At 44.3% G+C, this 21,537-nt stretch overlaps 1 protein-coding gene across 4 annotated transcripts in view; it reads left to right on the top strand.

The window, feature by feature from the left end:
- LOC137528998 (cytochrome P450 2F2-like) overlaps positions 1-20,777 on the top strand; it is a 50,906-nt gene extending 30,129 nt beyond the window's left edge. For 2 of the 4 annotated variants that reach the window (XM_068250851.1, XM_068250855.1), the window contains 5 exons: positions 1,839-1,978; positions 4,725-4,866; positions 8,035-8,222; positions 12,207-12,348; positions 20,409-20,777. In XM_068250851.1, the coding sequence (XP_068106952.1) occupies positions 1,839-1,978; positions 4,725-4,866; positions 8,035-8,222; positions 12,207-12,348; positions 20,409-20,590 (794 nt within the window). In that variant the 3' untranslated portion in view covers positions 20,591-20,777. The remainder of the gene's footprint in view (positions 1-1,838; positions 1,979-4,724; positions 4,867-8,034; positions 8,223-12,206; positions 12,349-20,408) is intronic. The other 2 variants (XM_068250853.1, XM_068250854.1) reach the window with 2 other exon arrangements.
- The last annotated feature ends 760 nt before the right edge of the window (positions 20,778-21,537 follow it).

The raw sequence follows: 21,537 nt of genomic DNA, 5'->3' as shown, positions 1-21,537 counted from the left end.
ATGGGCGGTATTGAGTGGGTTTTCTTGGGTGCTCCCCTGTGGCCTGTACGTGAACCGTCAGGGGAAACACCTCTTCCCTTGCCCCTCCCTCTTTCACCGGATTTCTTCCTCATTTCACTTATCCTTACAGTACACGCTGACTGGCAGCAGTACAGTGGCAGTACAGAAATGCTATACAGTACCACTATTCCCAGCAGCGACACAGAGCACAATGCTATACAGTGACGGGTGAGCGGTGTACCACTATTCCCAGCAGACACAGAACAGTACACAGAATGCTATATAGTGTGGCTGAACGAGCGGTGTACCACTATTCCCAGCAGACACAGAACAGTACACAGAATGCTATATAGTGTGGCTGAACGAGCGGTGTACTACTGTTCCCAGCAGACACAGAACAGTACACAGAATGCTATATAGTGTGGCTGAACGAGCGGTGTACTACTGTTCCCAGCAGACACAGAACAGTACACAGAATGCTATATAGTGTGGCTGAACGAGCGGTGTACCACTATTCCCAGCAGACACAGAACAGTACACAGAATGCTATATAGTGTGGCTGAACGAGCGGTGTACTACTGTTCCCAGCAGACACAGAACAGTACACAGAATGCTATATAGTGTGGCTGAACGAGCGGTGTACTACTGTTCCCAGCAGACACAGAACAGTACACAGAATGCTATATAGTGTGGCTGAACGAGCGGTGTACTACTGTTCCCAGCAGACACAGAACAGTACACAGAATGCTATATAGTGTGGCTGAACGAGCGGTGTACTACTGTTCCCAGCAGACACAGAACAGTACACAGAATGCTATATAGTGTGGCTGAACGAGCGGTGTACTACTGTTCCCAGCAGACACAGAACAGTACACAGAATGCTATATAGTGTGGCTGAACGAGCGGTGTACTACTGTTCCCAGCAGACACAGAACAGTACACAGAATGCTATATAGTGTGGCTGAACGAGCGGTGTACTACTGTTCCCAGCAGACACAGAACAGTACACAGAATGCTATATAGTGTGGCTGAACGAGCGGTGTACTACTGTTCCCAGCAGACACAGAACAGTACACAGAATGCTATATAGTGTGGCTGAACGAGCGGTGTACTACTGTTCCCAGCAGACACAGAACAGTACACAGAATGCTATATAGTGTGGCTGAACGAGCGGTGTACTACTGTTCCCAGCAGACACAGAACAGTACACAGAATGCTATATAGTGTGGCTGAACGAGCGGTGTACTACTGTTCCCAGCAGACACAGAACAGTACACAGAATGCTATATAGTGTGGCTGAACGAGCGGTGTACTACTGTTCCCAGCAGACACAGAACAGTACACAGAATGCTATATAGTGTGGCTGAACGAGCGGTGTACTACTGTTCCCAGCAGACACAGAACAGTACACAGAATGCTATATAGTGTGGCTGAACGAGCGGTGTACTACTGTTCCCAGCAGCGACACACAATGACTGGGGGGGACCCTGGCTAGCGTGGCTGGAGCGCGAACTACCCTGCCTGCCTACCCAAAGCTAAACCCACAGACAAATGGCGGAGATATGACGTGGTTCGGGTATTTATTTACCCGAACCACGTGACAGTTCGGCCAATCAGAGCGCGTTCGGGTCCGAACCACGTGACCCGTTCGGCCAATCACAGCGCTAGCCGAACGTTCGGGGAACGTTCGGCCATGCGCTCTTAGTTCGGCCATATGGCCGAACGGTTTGGCCGAGCACCGTCAGGTGTTCGGCCGAACTCGAACATCACCCGAACAGGGTGATGTTCTGCAGAACCCGAACAGTGGCGAACACTGTTCGCCCAACACTAGTACATACCTGGACCTCATCATAAAGCAGTGTCCGTCGCAAAAGTATTTATTGTACTTATGGCTGAGATAGTGAAGTCTTGCCAAGAAACGTTAGACCCCGAGAGACCAAGACATTTTGTTGATTGCTTCCTGATCAGAATTGAGAAGGTACGGTTTAAGAAATTGGGTCACCATACAAAGCAGCTACAATTCCACTGCAAACAAAATCTCATATATAATGCATGTCAGCTCAGACAAGGGACATGAATGTTGCTCTTGTTGTCAGCTCTATCATTGGGCCCACACATATTTCAAAAGTCAATATTTATTTACAGTGGGGTACAAAAGTTTGGGCAACCTTGTTAATCGTCATGATTTTCCTGTATAAATCGTTAGTTGTTACGTTAAAAAATGTCAGTTAAATATATCATGTAGGAGACACACAGTGATATTTGAGAAGTGAAATGAAGTTTATTAGATTTACAGAAAGTACACAATAATTGTTTAAATACAATTAGGCAGGTGCATAAATGTGGGCACTGTTGTCATTTTATTGATTCCAAAACCTTTAGAGCTACCGTAATTATTGGAACTCAAATTGGCTTGGTAAGCTCAGTGACCCCTGACCTACATACACAGGTGAATCCAATTTAGAGAAAGAGTATTTAAGGGGGTAAATTGTAAGTTTCCATCCTCTTGTAATTTTCTCTGAAGAGTAGCAACATGGGGGTCTAAAAACAACTCTCAAATGACCTGAAGACAAAGATTGTTCACCATGGTTTAGGGGAAGCATACAGAAAGCTGTCTCAGTGATATCAGCAGTCTGTTTTCACAGTTAGGAACATATTGAGGAAATGGAAGACCACAGGCTCAGTGCAAGTTAAGGCTCTCGTATAGACAGAAGCGACGAATGGTGAGAACAGTCAGAGTCAACCCACGGACCTACAGCATCATCTTGCTGCAGATGGAGTCACTGTGCATCATTCAAAAATTCGGCGCACTTTACACAAGGAGATGCTGTATGTGAGAGTGATGCAGAAGAAGTCTTTTCTTTGCCCACAGCACACACAGAGCCACTTGAGGTATGCTAAAGCACATTTGGACAAGCCAGTTTCATTTTAGAATAAGGTGTTGTGGACTGATGAAACTAAAATTGAGTTATTTGGGCATAACAAGGGGCATAATGCATGGAGGAAAAAGAACACTGCACTCTAAGAAAAACACCTGCTACCTACAGTAAAATATGATGGTGGTTCCATCATGCTGTGGGGCTGCGTGGCCAGTGCAGGGACTGGGAATCTTGTCAAATTTGAGGGATGCATGGATTCCACTCAGTATCAGCAGATTCTGGAGACCAATGTCCAGGAATCAGTGACAAAGCTGAAGCTGTGCCAGGGCTGGATCTTTCAACAAGACAACGATCCTAAACACTGCTCAAAATCCACTAAGGCACTCATGCAGAGGAACAAGTACAATGTTCTGGAATGGCCATCCCAGTCCCCAGACCTGAATATAATTGAAAATCTGTGGTGTGAATTAAAGAGAGCTGTCCATGCTCGGAAGTCATCAAACCTGAATGAACTAGAGTTGTTTTGTAAAGAGGAATGGTCCAAAATACCTTCAACCAGAATCCAGACTCCCATTGGAACCTACAGGAAGCGTTTAGAGGCTGTCATTTCTGCAAAAAAAGGATCTACTAAATATTGATTTCACTTATTTTTGGTGGTGCCCAAATTTATGCACCTGCCTAATTTTGTTTAAACAATTATTGCACACTTTCTGTAAATCCAATAAACTTAATTTCACTTCTCAAATATCACTGTGTGTGTCTCCTATATGATATATTTAACTGATATTTTTTATCGTAACAACCAAAGATTTATACAGGAAAATCATGATGATTAACAAGGTTGCCCAAACTTTCGCACCCCACTGTATTATTATTTAACCACTTCAGTACCAGCACCCTTTGCCCCCATAAGGACCAGAGGGTGCTGGTACAGTAAACCGCCGCTTCCCGACGAATCGGCCGCTAAAATCCGCCACTCCCGCCGGTCACGTCGTTCTGTCCCCGCCGCAGGCTGCTCTCCCTGCCATCGTACAGGAATGACAGGGCCAGGAGCTCACAGTGCTCTGCCATCATAGAGACGGCAGGGCAGCACATTGCGGCGGGGTCAGAGCATCGAGAGCGGCAGGGACAGAGCAGCGAGAGCGGCGGGGACAGGCGGGGGCGCGCGGTGAATGGGACGTAGAGTTTAAGTCCGGTCAGAACCACAGCGCCACCCGCTCACCGTAGATTTAAAATGCGTCGGTCTGCAGGTAGTTAATAGCTGAATTCAGAGTATTGTGTTTCCCTAAAAACAAGAAAGGGTCTTATTTTAATTTTTGCTCCAAAAGATGAGTCAGGGCTTATTTTCAGGGAATATTGTTCCATGAACAACAATCTACATTTATTCTTGAAAAAAAAAATATTCAAATATAAAAATTTCATCAGATTCTGGAACATCATCACAACTTTCCAAACCTTGTATTCCAGAATGAATTGCTCATAATTAACACTGTTTGATTTTGTCAAATACAACATTATACATTTACGGAGAGCATGGAACCCTTGCTGTTTTGGGTCTCATGTGGTCTTTTGAACACACTTCTTTTGGGGGAGTCTTCTTTCTTTGGTGAAGGGTCTATCTGTCCTTCTGCACTCTATTGCCAAGTGATTCCTCTCAAGGCTCCACTGGCAATTTACCATCTCCAAGTGTCCTCATCGTCATGACTCTAGTGTCCCTCCTCATTATGTGCCTTATAATTTGTATTGAGATGGCCCTCAACCAAAATTTTGCTATGGACACTCCTAATTTCTAGCTAAACTCCTGTGACTAACTGTGGGTAAATCTCTCGCTTTTTGCCTCTACAGGAGAAGAATGATCCCAGCTCACCGTTCACTTCAGAAAATCTCCTTTACGTATTGCATAGCCTGTTTATGGGAGCATCTGATACTGTGAGCACCACCCTGCGGCATGCTTTACTCATCTTCCTAAAGTATCCTGATGCTGAAGGTAAATAAGATGCTTGTAAGCCAAGACAAGTCTCTTAAGTATTCAGCCGTTCTCGACCTCAACGACCTGGTAGTGCACCCCACACACTGTACTGAACAAACTGTACAAGTAATCAGATAAACAACATTTCTCAAATTACAATTAACAAATAGTTTGATTGGAAAACTTTGGTCTTTTGAGGTTAAGTTGACACAGCAGATCTTAACGTAGAAAGAGCAAGATCGACATGTGGGAACTCCACACTTAAAGGGGTTCTTTTGCAAATGAGGAAAAAAATAAAAAGTGGTTTATACATAAACTATTAAACATACTTCTAAAATAGTATAAAAAGTTAAAAAAAAAATGAATAGTTTCATCAATACAACATGTAATGTAAATAGTGACGGATGATGGCTGGGAGGCGAATCCATTTGTTAGGGGTGTTTGTTTTTTTACTTTCTTTTCACAACCATAACTCCTGCCTAAGTAGTTTTCAGTGGTATAACCCACTTCTAGCAGGAATCGCAGTTATAGCCCTAATGGCTGAGCTGCTGAATATGTGTTTACATTGTTGCTAGGCAACCAGAGGCAGTGCAGAGACTCCTTTGTGCAAAGAGTCATAAGCTGCTGGGAGAATGAATCAGTCCCATCTACACCATATGATTCTTTATCAGATACGATTCAATTTGATTTGATTCATTGATTTGATTCAATCTGACATGTCTGATTCATGATTCGATTCAATTTGAATCGAATTGAATTGAATCATGAATCAGACATGTCAGATTGAATCAAATCAATGAATCAAATCAAATTGAATCAAATCTGACCAAGAATCATATGGTGTAGATGGGACTGATTCATTCTCCCAGCAGCCTATGACTCTTTTCACAAACGAGTCTCTGCACTGCCTCTGGTTGCCTAGCAACAATGTAAACACATAATCAGCAGCTCAGTGGAACTCAGCCGTTAGGGCTATAAAGGCAATTCCTGCTAGATGTGAGTTATACCACTGAAAACTACTTAGGCAGGAGTTATGGTTGTGAAAAGAAAGTAAAAAAATGAAAAACACCCCTAACAAATGGATTAGCCTCCCAGTTCCTCATCTGTCACTGTATACATTACATGTTGTATTGATGAAACCATTCATTTTTTAAAAAAACGTTTTACTCTATTTAGAAGGATGTTTAATAGTTTATGCATAAACCACTTTATATTTTTTTCCTCATTCACGAAAGAACCCCTTTAAAGAGAATCTGTACTCTAAAATTCTTACAATAAAAAGTATACCATTCTATTCATGGTGTTCTTCTGGGCCCCTCTTTGCTGTTTCTGCTACTCCCTGCTGCAATCCTGGCTTGTAATTGCCTGATTTAGGCAGTGTTTACAAACAAAAAACATGGCTGCTAACCAGCATGTGATAGGCTGAGAGAAGCTCAGTCTGTGACTCATACAGAGCCTGGAGGGGGCGTGGAGAGGGTGTGTATAACTTCTCCCTATCACAGCAGAGCAGCACATTCCTGCCTGGGCCGACAAAGCTGACTAAGGGAAAGATGATTAGATGATATAACAGAGATAATACAGCCACTGTGCAACTAGGAAAGGCTGCAGTAAGACAGGGCACATTAAAACAGGTATAGGAACTTATAGGATAGAAGAAATAAGGCTGAACATTTTGTTACAGAGTCTCTTTAAAAGAGCGCCATTGAAATTTAGGTGGGTATACATACAAACTAGATGAGAGAAGGCTACCCAGTGTGGGAGACCTTCTATTAACAAAACATAACGCCTAAAAATGTGAAGTCACTACCATGTTAACAACCATCAATATTGTAAAATATCCCACAAGTGTTCTAGGTAGGAGGACACTGGGCTGATCGGGAAACCATTGGCCTTGCTGATGCCGGCTCCATCCATCCATCAGCTGCTGCTGCTGCTCCACCGCAGCAGGGACACCTCTGGTTTAGTCCCTCCATGATGCCAGCCAGTAAACCCGTAAGTAAGGGCCACCAAAGCCGGATGCTTCTGTGACAGCCAGATTATCTTGACCAGCCCTGCTGAATGCTGTCTAGGAGTCTGGAGTCACCACAGAAATGAACACTACTGCACCTTCTGAACTTGAACACCTTGGCCAGCACTGCCAGATGTCAGCAATCAGGATCCTCCTCAGGAGCATCAGCCATGAAGAACTTAGTCATCACTGCTGAACCTTCGCCTCTTTCTGTCCCCGTCCCCCCTAGGGATGACAGATGATGCAAAGTGCAACTGGTGGCACCGTAGTATGGCAGCCTCGGCTCTTGACATTATCCCCCCCATCCTTCCAGAACCTGTATGAGCCAAAACCAATTCCGGGTTTAACCTCCCCATTTGTACTTGGCGAAATAAATGATTCTGAAATGAGACTTGTGTAAAACTTGGCTGCCTGGTTTGCGGGGGGGGGGGGGGGGGGGGACTTTTTTGATTTTTTTTAATATACCCATTGATTTTGGTTCTCTTTTCTTTTCCAATATTCTCTAACTTGAAAACAGGACTTGAAACAGGCCCACACGTCTTTCACAGGTCAATAATTAAAGTGAAATTTCTAGTAAGGAATGCAAACAGCACTACAATTGAAATAATATAGCCTAACGTTAAGAGTTTACTCAAATGATGCATCTGAATGGTCATAAAGTATCTTTACTGCAGACCAAGACAAATAGTTTACAATAAAAATTATGTTCCTGCTATTCACACTTACGGTATTTGGAATGGCTGTGACATCAGAGATAAATCATTCCACAGTGCAAAGGGGATGTTTTGTGTGAATTGCGACCCCTGGGTAGTTGTCCAAAAGAGAAACTTAGTAAGAGGGCTTTTTGGTCCTTTTTAGCCCCTTACACACTCCTAGGAGTTCTGGTTTACCATGAGCTTCCTGGACAATCTGTAACCAGAGCAGATCAGGCCGCAAGCACCAGAGCAGGTGCTTGTGGCCTATCCGGTGTCAATGGGTCCAACTGACACCTTTTCTGGCCTCTCTCTCCATTTCCGCTTACCAAAAGGACCGCAAGAAGGTGCCAAATCTATTGCCTTGCTTAGGGCCCCATTACATCTGAATCCATCTGTGTCTGTATCTCAGTTGTCTGGCTCAGTTGATTAACAATAAGGATCTTAGTGATAACAGTGTGTAATGCTTGTGTATCTTTTAATTAGATAAAGTACGTGAAGAGATTGATCGTGTGATTGGACGAGACAGATTGCCAAGAATGGACGACAGACTGAATATGCCTTATACGCAGGCTGTAATGCATGAGGTGCAGAGATTTAGTGACATTGCGCCCCTCAATGGGCCTCATATGGTGACCAAGGATGTACAATTTAGAGGATATTTTATCCCCAAGGTAGGAAATCTAAGCAATATACAATATAAGGAAGTAAATATAAAGATTCTGAAGTCACACCTCTTCTACTTTAGCTTGACTTTACCACCATAGCCCAAGCAGGATTTGGGAAGGGCTATGCATGTGCTACTGACTGTTAACTTTTAGGGTCCAATGAGTCACATGAACAGCACTATTAAAGGAATACTGTAGGGGGGCCTGGGAAAAGGAGTTGAACTTACCCGGGGCTTCTAATGGTCCCCCGCAGACATCCTGTGCCTGTGCAGCCACTCACTGATGCCTTGGCCCCGCCTCCAGTTCACGTCTGGAATTTCAGACTTTAAAGTCTGAAAACCACTGCGCCTGCGTTGCTATGTCCTCACTCCCGCTGATGGCATCAGGAGCGTACTGCGCAGGCCCAGTATGGTCTGTGCCTGTGCAGTACGATCCTGGTGACATCAGAGGAAGCGAGGACATGGCAACGCAGGCGCAGTGCTTTTCAGACTTTAAAGTCTGAAATTCCAGAAGTGGACCGATGGCGGGGCTGGAGCATCAGTGAGTGGCTGCGCGGGCACAGGATGTCTGCGGGGGACCATTAGAAGCCCAGGGCAAGTTCAACTCATTTTCCCCCAACCCCCTACAGTATTCCTTTAAAGCTAATCTTATATCTTGATATTGAACTGACAAAGGTCTTAAGAAATATGGATAAGTAATTAGTTTTACAGACACCTCGCAAGTAATAGAAACAGGGCAAGTAATAGAACAGGTCACCATGACACCACAGCACAAGACGTACTGCTATGGCAACCTTGCACACCCCCATTACTTACATTTCACAATGCCACTGCCACTTATTCCCAGTGCCTGTTCCCTGTCCACCACAGCCACCAGGCATAATCTTTATTGACATGAGGAAACAGAAAAGCGCCTGAAAAACACGTAGTCTACTATTGTGCAATTACATTTTCTTAAATCGCTAAAAAATTGGCTTTTTCATCAGGTGAGGTAAGCCAACCATATCTCCCTTTTAATAAGTTTTAACGCTTTGCATTGTGACAAAGCTTTCAAGAGGAACTGTAGCGAAAAGAAGGAAAAAAAAATCAATACATTGCAAAGTGAGACGTTAAAAATAGAAGAGAGATCAATAAATGAGTGATATTCTCTATGTCATTTGTTCATATTGTTTGACTCACAATCAGCCTGCACATAATCATCTTTACCACTGGCAGACATGAAAAAAACACAGGCAGCACCAACTGCCATTATCTATAATCACACTCCCAGCAATGCCTCAAATGTAAATTGCACAAAGATTACATAGTACTAGGGATGGTCAGAAATGACGATTTCCGATTCCGTGGACATTCCGATTTCTGCAATTGCCGATTTCCATTACTGCGGTATACCAGAGGCAATGCAATTTCCTATTTCCGAAAAACGTATTGGATTTTCACAAAGTTTGAAATATTTTGCGGATGGTCATAATTTTTGCAGACATCCGCAAAACATTACGGATTCTGTTAAAAAACAATACATTACAATATACTTGTTAACAGTTAATTGGCTAAGTACTTCTGAACTCTGAAGCATTCAACCAATCAGAGAATGCAGAATTTTTAAAACAGAAATTGGATTGCTGCGGTAATTAGGCCAATCAAAAAGCTTGGATACTCGATTATTTTCAAGTCTTTTGATTGGCCTAAAATTTCTGAGGTTTTCTAATTTTTGTTGTAAATCACCTCATTCTCTGATTGGTCCATTGCTGCCCGAGTATTTCTGATTTTCTGAATTATTGTAGTATATCGGACAATGGAAAATCGGAAATACTCGTAACTACCTTAACTAAGTCACATTAAATTGTATTTCTGTGGATATATCATTTTCCAATGCCGATTCCCAATCAAGAAATCAGACATTTCCATTCGGGCTGAAACTACTGACTATCCCTACATACTACCACACTTGCTATGTGATTTTTTTGTATGCTCCCATAGACTACTATCCAAGCACAATCGCAGGGAAACTGCAGCATGAATTATGATTGCACTTAGATATAAGTCATGTCTCACCCGATTACAGGGAAATACACGATTCCCTTGTGAATTCCAGAACACCGCAAAACCGCGTGCAATATGATTGTCAGATCGCAATGTTGTCAGTGGAAAAGGACTCTAACTTCATTACTTCCAATCTGCAAATGAGAAATGGTACCCTACTCCTACAGAAAGGTTTCTCTAGGAAAAATAACAAGTTCCCAGAATCCCAGAAAGCTTCCTGTCATTCTGTGAAGGCTAAAGACGTTATCTGAAACTATCTGAACTATTACTAGCTTTCTATTCTCTCTTGTTGGCTCTCCTTGCTAATCTAATACATCTAATCTAATCTAATCTATCTGATTGTTCCATATACTAACCTCAGCTTGCCTATCATACTGTCTGAATTCTGCCTGTCCTGTCATTAACTTGCCCATCATATTACCTGACCATATGGTCTTTTTTTAGTACTTTGACATTTCAAGCACTGTAAGAGCAAATTAGCTAATTTTGCGCAGCGCTGCTCCAATCATTTGGGAGCCACCATAGGCCGTAATAAGAATTACATCTATAGCAGCACTCAGTGACTAATTTGGACGCCAGCAATAGCCGGAGTGCAAACTGGCAATAGCCAGTGCCTGAATTACGTACAGTATTCCCTTCTAGTTGCAACAACTTGGAGGGGGAGTAGCATTACTCTACCTAGGAGTTTTCCTGCAGAAGGGTGAGCAATCTTTAGGCTTTACTCTGTGCTGAAATTTGGAGGTGGCCATTTCAAATGTATGTCCATAAGAAGACAGAAAATCCCAGTCAGCTACAAGTGACTTATCACAAGCACAGGTTTGTAATGGGATGTCTACCCAGCAACGAGTGATCCTCTGCACTAGCCATTTCATAGGTAATCAAACAATCCCAGCAGAGAGTTGAGAACTGGATCACTTTCTAAACAGATTATAAAAACTCTGTTTTGCTTGATTATGCAATAAAGATCCCCCATTCTGACTGGGAGTACCGGGACAACAACTCAATTAGTACTTGGTTGCCTGCACTGGCAAACCTTTCTATGTTCCTTCCAAATGCTGGGGGAAAAGTAGTTTGTTCAGAAAAAACATTGTTATCACCACTAGAGGACATAGCCTCTTTAGCAGATTTGAACCACAAAAACAATATGGAAGTGTTGTGGTGTTGTAGTAGATATTAGCCACTTCAGGATTCTGCGTACGCTTAACTACGCCCCTGAATCCTGAAGTGGTTTCCATGGAAACAACGTTCCATGTCAGTTCACGGAGGGTGTCTCCGTGAACACCCTGCGAGCCGCCGATCGTAGCTCGCAGGGTAAATGTAAACACGCGGGGAAGATCTTCCCCGGTGTTTACATATATATGGCGCTGCGCAGCAGCAGCGCCGTAGAGGAGATCGGCGATCCCCGGCCTCTGATTGGCCGGGGATCGCCGGCATCTGATAGGCTAAAGCCTATCCTATCCGGCGCAGGACGGCTTTCCGTCCTGCGCCGCACACAGGGGACGGGAGAGGGAGGGAAGGAGGCAGAGGGAGGACTAGTGCTGCGGAGGGGGGCTCTGAGGAGCCCCCGCTAGGCACAGCAGCACGGCGGCGATCAGACCCCCCCAGCAGGACATCCCCCTAGTGGGGAAAAAAGGGGGGAGGTCTGATCGCCCTGCCTGATTTCTGATCTGTGCTGCGGGCTGAAGAGCCCCCGCAGCACAGATCAGCCAAACCACCCGGTATCCGGAAGTGGTTAGGGACATTACTGTGAGATATTTCAACACCAGCCAAGGGCTTGCTGCCTACTGAAAGCTACATAAACTTAATGGAACTTTTCATAATATGTGAAGTTGGTCATTACTAGTTCACGATGTCCTCCATTAGAATACTGCATATTTGAAAAGAGAATTTAGAAGTGTTTTTTTTTTTTTTTTTTATTCTTTTGTTGGATTTCTCTGATTTTTTTCAGGGCACAAATATTTACCCTTTGCTCTGCACTGTCCACCGAGACCCCACACAATTCGCCACTCCATACAAGTTCAATCCTAATCATTTCTTGGATGAAAAAGGACAGTTCAAAAGAAATGATGCCTGGATGCCTTTCTCTGCAGGTGAGTACATGAATAAACAACAAGTGTCAGCGCCAAGGCAGAAGGCGACCGCAGCCAAAAAGGACAATGTCCAAAAGTCCACACAAGCAATGAATATATAAAGTCAGCGCAGGTCTATAGTAATACAGCTTTCGTCATTTTTTGGTATACAGGATCTTCGAACAAAAAGGTAAAGAAGCAAGGCTTACCAGATTCCAACAACCCACATTATAAGGTTGTAAACGAGTTTGATAGATGGTCCGCAGAACTTTCAAATGGTGTCGTTTCACCAGCGATGTTGCACACCACAGATTCCTCCGGAATATATTAGATATCCTGAGGTCGCAGAGACTCGCCAAAGAGGAGTCCAGTAGGATAGTGACATGAAAGAGATGTACGGCACATCTAAGTGTAAACCGTCTTTATTACATAACAAGTAAAACAATTTAAAAACAAGGATAAAAGAAACTCACATACGCGGCCCGTGCACTGGGAACCCCGAAAAAGTAGCGCGCATAAAATGGTCAATAGAAGACCTCAAATAAAATGGTGCCGCCTGTCGCCTTCCCGACCGGTTTCGCAATCTTGCGTCATCAGGGGAGAAAAGTACATGAATAACCACATTGTTCAGTTGAGGCTTCACAATAATGTGCATGCTACACTGAGTCAATGTATTTTGAGTTTTTACTTAGGATGGTATCATTTTGCCTAGTTTTTTTTATATAATAATGGAATTGGACATCTGTGGACGTTTGCGATGGTACTCGAAGATATGGAAAGACTGAGGTTTAGGCAAAAATATCTGCTTTCTCAGTCATAGTCGGGGGAGGGGGGCCTTGGATGTTACAGCCATTGGCTCCCCCCTTCCTCCAATGAATTGGATGATGAGATTGTTGGTTTTGTGAGTGTGACTGTCAACCCTGGGGGACAAAAGTATTAGAAATTCCAAGGTAAGTATTGTTAGTTTCTGATATTTGGAAGGGCAAGTTAGAGGAAGACAGTTGGTAGGCAGGGTTGCTCTTTCGAGTAGCTACATACTCGTAGCTCAGTGTTTCTTAAACTTGTCCTCATGACTCCCCAGCAGTGCATGTTTTGCAGGCAAACTCACCTATGCACAGGTGGGGTAATTAGTGTCTCAGCTAGGTAGAGTCCATGTAGCTGAGACACTAATTACACCACCTGTGCATAGGTTAGGATGCCTGCAAAACATGCACCGTTGGGGAGCCATGAGGACAGGTTTGAGAAACCTGTAGCTACTCAAATTTGAAGTATTAATTACAGCACCTGTGGGGGCGGGTGAGGGAGGGTTAATTTACCCATGTGACCATCTGATCTGATACACTCCAATCATATCCCACATCACGTTCCAAGTCGCGTTCACGTCATTACCATGCTTGCTCCTTCCGGAAGGGTGGTAGTGCGTGTTGGCTATTTGAAAACACTACTAGTCTAGTTTCTGTAAAGATCCTGTGCCGTTTATACTTTCTGGATCCATGACATAAAATATTTATGCATAACAGGAATTTTCATTCCACTAGCAGTGTACTTGAGGATCTACTTACGCCAGAACATAAAACACTAAGGAGTCTTTGGGTAATGCTCCTTAATTATCCTGGTTCCCCATGGAGTGTGCTGCAGCCTAGATGTGCTATGAAAAAAGCGCAATATAACATTTTCTGTGTCTTGTCTTGTCTGGAAGCCAAAAGATCAGTATGACAGTCATACAGTTGACTTTTTTAAATGGAAATAAATGTACCACCTCGGCTCTCCTAGGTTTCTAAGCTCAAATAACCTGAAGGTTAAATGTAATAAAGTTATATAAGCGAGCTGTGACACACCCATCTGGCATGTTCTATTAAGAATTGTCTGGAATGGAAAAGTCTTTGCAAACAGAAAAAGATAAACAACAAAAGTGGATTAACTCTTCAAGGTTAGTATTAGGTATAGTAGAGTGGCGGAGTTGAGGTCAGAGACAGATCTGGCATTAGGACTGGCGTCACACTATCCAGGGGGCATGTGGTTAGGGCACCATAGAGGGAAAGTAGGCACATTTTCAGATCTTTATACAGTAGTAAAAATACTTAACCACACATCCTGTGCTCATATTATATTTCTTTGTCAACAATCCTGAATAGTTTAAACAGTCACCGGATCACTAAGTAGTGTACATCACTCAGCTATTAACCACTTAAAGTGAACCAGAGACGAAGCACCCTCATGTATTTTACCATATATATCAGTGGGAACATTAGAGAAAACACCTACCCTGCTCTCTGTTTCATTCTTCACTGCTCAGCCTGCTTCTAATCAGCCCTGATAAAATCCCCGACTGAGCATTCAGTCTGGTTTTGCTCAGGAATCATTATAGCTGAGTCATTATAACAGAGACACAAGGGGGCAGGCTTGGGCTTGAAAAAGCATCAGAGAAGACAGACTCAGCTATAATGATTCCTGAGCAAAGCCAGACTGAATGCTCAGTCTGGGATTTTATCAGGGCTGATTAGAAGCAGGCTGAGCAGTGAAGAATGAAACAGAGAGCAGGGTAGGTGTTTTCTCTAATGTTACCACTGATATATATGGTAAAATACATGAGGGTGCTTTGTCTCTGGTTCACTTTAAGTACCAGCGGTCTCTGCCCCTTTAAGGACCAGAGACCGCCTATACCAGAAACCGCTAAATACCAATGAATCGCTGCACATAACCAACGCAACCGCTGTCCACGCCGCATGCCGGGAATTTCAGTCACCCACTCTGACGTCTCTATGATGACAGAGTTCCTGTGAGCCGATCAGGAGCTGCGTTCATTGGCTCCTGAACGTGTCTATCAATGTATGCCAATGGGAGTTGCTTACATTGATAGACACGGTCAGGAGCCAATCAAATTAGTTCCTGACCTGCTTACAGGGCTCTGCCGTTAAACAGAGACGGCAGGACAAGTGAGCTGCATCAGGGAGGCAGCAGCGAGATCAGCGGGAGCAACGAGAGTGGTAAGAACGCGCAGAGTTGGTGAGTTGAAATCTATGTCCTGTCAGCCAGATCAGCATCAAAACAGAGAGTAGATTTCAATTAGCGTTGTCCATTACTGGTTAATAATGCATATTAAAAATTGAAAACCGGGAATGAGAAAAGGGTGAATAGATAGTAGAAGGTATAAGGTGTACAGATATAAATAGGATTCCAAAAAGAAAAATTAGAATTTGTGCCCCCCACCTCCAGAAGTACTAAAAAGCCATTGCGTCCCCTCATATCCTCCTTTCCTCCAGATAGTCGTGGTAATAGGCAGCCATTGTGCTCACTAATTTCCCAGATAGCAGTATTAGGCAGCCTCGCTGTGTTAGGTGTCCTTTGTGTCGTTTCTCTACTGCCCCCATAGTGATATTGGGCAGCCTTTGCGCCACCTTACCCCTTTACTTACCCCTGATAGTAGAAAATGATTGTTGTGGAGTCCTCGGCTCCGATGTCTGTGTAGTCGCACAAAGCTGCTCCACTACATTTGCTGTAAGGCCCAGTGCACACCAAAAACCTCTAGCAGATCTGCAAAATGCTAGAGGTTTTTGAAGCAGATTTCAGAGCGATTCTAGGCATGAGAGAGGTTTTCTACACATGCCAAGCGTTTTTTGGAGCATTGTTGTGTAGCAGATTTAAAATATTGTTACAGTAAAGCTGTTACTGGACAGCTACTGTAACAAGAACGCCTGGAAAACCGCTCTGATCTAGCGTTTTTCAGAGCGGTTTTTCACTTTCCTACAGGGCCGGGCCGAGGCATAGGCTGGAGAGGCTCCAGCCTCAGGGCGCAGTGTAGGAGGGGGCGCATAATTCATTCAGCTGTAATTCCTAATTTTGTATGAAGCAGAGAGAAATAAGAAAAGGGGATACATGGCAGTGACTGCAAGCCATATAACTAGATATTAAGGTGTTGGGGAGGTTGTGGGCCCTGTGGCGCCTTTTAGTGTAATAGCAATCAGTGTGTGACGGCTGGGGTGGCAGGGATGGAGGGGCGCACTTTGGTGTCTCAGCCTTGGGTGCTGGAGGACCTTGTCCCGTCTCTGCTTTCCTATACTTAACATTGAGGCAGAAACGCCTCAGAAATCTAAAAAATGCTGCAGCCCCCGAGTTTGCGTTTGTGGAAAAAACAACCAGCTCTGATGTGCACCATCCCATTCACTTTCATTAGCCAAGCGGTTTTCCCCCTGCAAGCGTTTTAAAAAATGCTCCAGAACCGCTTTCGTGTGCACCAGCCCTAAGTGCCTTTTTGATTGCAATAAACATTGTGAGAGCAGTGCCAGCCTCCCCTTATCTGTTCTTTCATATATATTGGTGAACTTTTTTGGGCTATAGCATGCCTTCAGCAACACAAGGAATCACTAAGTCTAGTTTCACATTTGGGGCTTGATTCACTAAACCGTGATAACTTATATCATTAGCGTATTGTGTGCGTTTTCACGTGCAATCGGGAAATGTGTGAAAATTTGCGATTGCACACAAAAATGCGCGATTGTGCACAGAAACATGAAAAGGTGCGCAAAATGTGAAAACGCTAGCGCAGCCGTGACATGAGTTATCATCCCTTTGGTGTGGTGTGATTGTCCTGCGGCACGATAGCCCTGGGCAGGACAATCACAGCGCAGCATGTCCTTTTTTCCACACCCTTGCAGCAGACAGCACCAACAGGGTGATTTTCGTAGCTCAATCCCTGAACAGTGATGTGCTCCCTGCTCGACAGGAAGTACGTCACTGTTCTTTGTCTGATTGGCACATGCATGCTGCACCGCAACCACTAACAATCTCAATAGATTCTTGCAGAGCCATAGACTGCAATGCAAATGCCTGCCACGCTGTACCACTCGTATCATTGAGCAACACACTGCAGAGTCTGCGTCATCTCTGTATCGGCGTAACCACTTCCGCTCCATCGAATGACACCCCGCGTAGTGTGGCCAGTCTCATAGAGACTAATGGCCACTGTGACGGGAGAGTGTGTGTGTGTGTGTGGGGGGGAGCATACCGCAACGCAATGCAACACATTATGTGTGAAAGTGGCCTATGAGTGTATATCAGCTATAATACGCATAGGAGCTAGCAGTCCAGTCTACTAGCAAGTGAGTGCTGGAGCTATTACAAACTCTCTGCTGGAAAGCAGTAGGCAGATTTTTTGCTTAGGTAGCTTGTGTCCAATTCTCACCCCAGCAGCATTCCTCACCTGATGTTGCATCCAATTCCCACCAGCATGTGACAAATTGATGTTACACATGCGGTGGGTCATGTGGTGCAGCTTTAGCCCAGGAAGCCATGGAGATGGGACGCTGGTCGGAGGAGGAATATGGAGTAGCACTCCAGGCAGGTGGTTGGCTCTGCTGCATGCCCCACTGCCAACTCTGCATAGCTGTAAGCCCCAGGTATAACTGGGACAAGGTCTCCCAGCACCTGAGGCTGATACACCATATCCCCCCCATCACGTGCCTAATTAGGCGTGAGGCTAAGGCAGGGTTCATACTCATACAAATTTGCTGAATTGCGCAAAAGGTGAATCAGCGCATCGCCAGGCCGCCTCCGAATGGCCTCGAATCAGAGGTGCGCTGAGCCCCCCCAGAAACTGCAAACGCACCTTGAACCCAAATAGAAGCTCTGCATATACACCAAAAGCATGGCTGTTAAGTGGGAGCAGCTGACCAAAAATGAACATGGCAAGGAAATGAACAGCGCTACTTAAAAACAGACAAGTGCCTACCTGCAAAAGAGTGCAAGCCCCACTTGTGGGATAAAATACACACCTAGCATACACATGACCTGTCTACCATTGGAGGATGTTGGTTTTCTGTAACAGCTTGCATGCAACCTATTACGTACTCGTCCCTCAGCGCACCTCTGATTCGAGGCCATTCGGAGGCGGCCTGGTGATGCGCTGATGCACCTTTTGCGCAATTTTCAATTTTCGAATTTACTTGATTAGCCGCACCCAGGCTATGCATATACATAGGTTAGGATTTAGTTAGTGTTAGGTCTCCTCCCATGGAGGATTGACTTCTTCGCAGTGGGAGGGACGAGTACTTAATAGGTTGCATGCAAGCTGTTACGGAAACCAACATCCTCCTCTAGTGGTAGACAGGTCATGTGTATGCTCGGTGTGTATTATATCCCACAAGTGGGGCTTGCACTCTTTTGCAGGTAGGCACTTGTCTGTTTTTAAGTAGCGCTGTTCATTTCCTTGCCATGTACTAATTTAATTCATTTTTGGTCAGCTGCTCCCACTTTACAGCATTGCTTTTGGTGTATATGCAGAGCTTCCGTTTGGGTTCAAGGTGCGTTTGCAGTTTCTGGGGGGGCTCAGTGCACCTCTGATTCGAGGCCATTCAGAGGCGGCCTGGTGATGCGCTGATCCACCTTTTGCGCAATTTTCAATTTTCGAATTTACTTGATTAGCCGCACCGCACCCAGGCTATGCATATACATAGGTTAGGATTTAGATAGTGTTAGGTCCCCTCCCATGGAGGATTGACTTCTTCGTAGTGGGAGGGACGAGTACTTAATAGGTTGCATGCAAGCTGTTAAGGAAACCAACATCCTCCAGTGGTAGACAGGTCATGTGTATGCTAGGTGTGTATTTTATCCCACAAGTGGGGCTTGCACTCTTTTGCAGGTAGGCACTTGTCTGTTTTTAAGTAGCGCTGCTCATTTCCTTGCCATGTACTAATTTGCTGGATATCTAAACTACTCACCATTGCACCCCCCCCCCCCTTCATTAAAAAGTGTGGCCAGCATGGCTTTACCCCTACATTTACTCAAAAAACAAGTGAGTGTAGGCTTTACTCCCCCCACACACACACAATACAGATCTATACACATGACATGTACAAATAGTGGGCCTGTGGGAGACAAGCTCTGTAAAGTTGCATCACTCTGGCATACCACAATGAAAAGGATTTCAGCGGGAGGGATAAGGATTGGAGCAATGCGCTCAAAGATTGCTGACATTATAAGGAAACCTGAGATGTTTAAAAGTGGTCTATTTATACTTACCTGGGGCTTCCTTCAGCCCCATGAGGTGCGTGGGCTCCCTCGCCATCCTCTGCAGCCACTCTGTTCCCCTGCTATCTCGACAGCTAATCTGTCCGGTCGCGCTCTTCTGTGCAGGTGCAGCTCGGCAAGAGCATGACTGGCCATATTACCGGTAATGATAACGAGAGTGGCCTGAGAGGATGGCGAGGGAGATCACACACCTCATGCGGCTGGGGGAAGCCCCAGTGGAGTATAAATAGACCACTTTGAAACATCTTAGGTACACTTTAAAATGTAACAGAGCTGTAATATAAAAAAAGATTTATACATACCTGGGGCTTCCTCCAGCCTGGATCGTTCCCACGCTGCCGTCCTCCGCTGTATGCGGCTTCGGGAACCGGGTCCCGTCACTGCCGTCAGTTAGCTCCACTCTACGCAGGCGCAGCCACTGGAGAGCTACGCAGAGGGCGCACTTCTCATGCGTAGACTGGAGCCGACTGACGGCAGTGACGGGACCTGGTTCCCGAAGCTGCATACAGCGGAGGACGGCAGCGTGGGAGCGATCCAGGCTGGAGGAAGCCCATTATATTGACAGATCAACTGACATTCTAATTTGAAGAATTTTGAAACGTTGTATTTTGAATACATAGGGGTTGATTCAGAAAACAGGGAAAACTGATTTATCACGCCTAAAAGCTTTGCACATGCAAATGTGCGTGCAAGCCATTTCACGTGATAACTACAGCACTTTGCGTGCTAACCTATTAGAGTGTATGCTTAGCATGCCCATGCTAAGCTGATTTGCACGCAATGTAATGCGTGAAAAACGTTACGCGTGCAAACTAATGACTTCACGCAAAGTCATTGGTTTGCGCGCGTAAATCTTTACATGCATGATAACACGTGCAAAGCTGCTTTTCTCGGGCGTGATAAGTGTTAGCATGCTTTTGTAAATCAAGTCTATTGTATCTTAGCAATAGCCATATCTGCTAGTATACACTAGTTGTTCTGCTCTAGGTTAGAGCAAACTCTGCATGTATCAAAGATACAGAGACCATAGATACTGATACAAATTATCTTTGCAGGGAAACGGATGTGCCCTGGAGAATATATGGCCAGGATGGAATTTTTCATCGCTCTCACCACCATCCTCCAGAACTTCACACTGTCTTCTGAGAAGGAATTCACTGAAGATGAAGTTGCTCCTAAGCTGGCTGGGTTTTTAAATTTCCCCATACAATATGAATTGTCCTTCATTCCTCGTTAACTCAACTACACTCGATGAAGAATATGAGATGATTAAGTATATGAAATTGCTCTCCAAGTAAAATTAAGTTTGTAGTGAAAGTGACTTTTCCGTTTTACCCATTTTTCATTAATACCTACCTACATCTACCCACCATGGACAAATGAAACTGTTTTTTTAATGATACAATAAATTATTCTGTAGTGTGTATGGCTAAATGTATTAGAGGCAAAGGAACAGCAAGACTGTCAAGAAACTTACATTATTTAACCGCTTTTTCCAACCATGCAGTACAGTGGGATGTGAACGTTTGGGCAACCTTGCTAATCGTTATGATTTTCCTGTATAAATCATTGGTTGTTATGATAAAAAAAGGTCAGTTAAATGTATCATATAGGAGACACACACAGTGATACTTGAAAAGTGAAATTAAGTTTATTGGATGTACAGAAAGAGCGCAATAAGTGTTTAAATAAAATTAGGCAGGTGCAAAAGTTTGTCATTTTATTGATTCCAAAACCTTTAGAACTAATTATTTCAACTCAAATTGGCTTGGTAAGCTCAGTGACCCCTGACTTACATTCACAGGTGGATCCAATTATGAGAAAGAGTATTTAAGGGAGTCAATTGTAAGTTTTCCTCCTCTTTTAATTTTCTCTGAAGAGTAGCAACATGGGGGTCTCAAAACAACTCTCAAATGACCTGAAGACAAAGATTGTTCACCATCATGGTTTAGGGGAAGGATACAGAAAGCTCTCTCAGAGATTTCAGCTGTTTGTTTCCACAATTTGGAACATATTGAGGAAATAGAATACAACAGGCTCAGTTCAAGTTATCTCTGATAGACAGAAGCGACGAATGGGGAAAACAGTCAGAGGCAACCCACAGACCAGCACCATACACCTACAACATCATCTTGCTGCAGATGGAGTCACTGTGCATCGTTCAACCATTCGGTGCACTTTACA

Source organism: Hyperolius riggenbachi, chromosome 8, assembly GCF_040937935.1.
Source record: "Hyperolius riggenbachi isolate aHypRig1 chromosome 8, aHypRig1.pri, whole genome shotgun sequence".
NCBI lineage: Eukaryota > Metazoa > Chordata > Amphibia > Anura > Hyperoliidae > Hyperolius > Hyperolius riggenbachi.
Note: the sequence above shows the minus strand (reverse complement) of the source record. Positions and strands in the feature narration are given on the sequence as shown.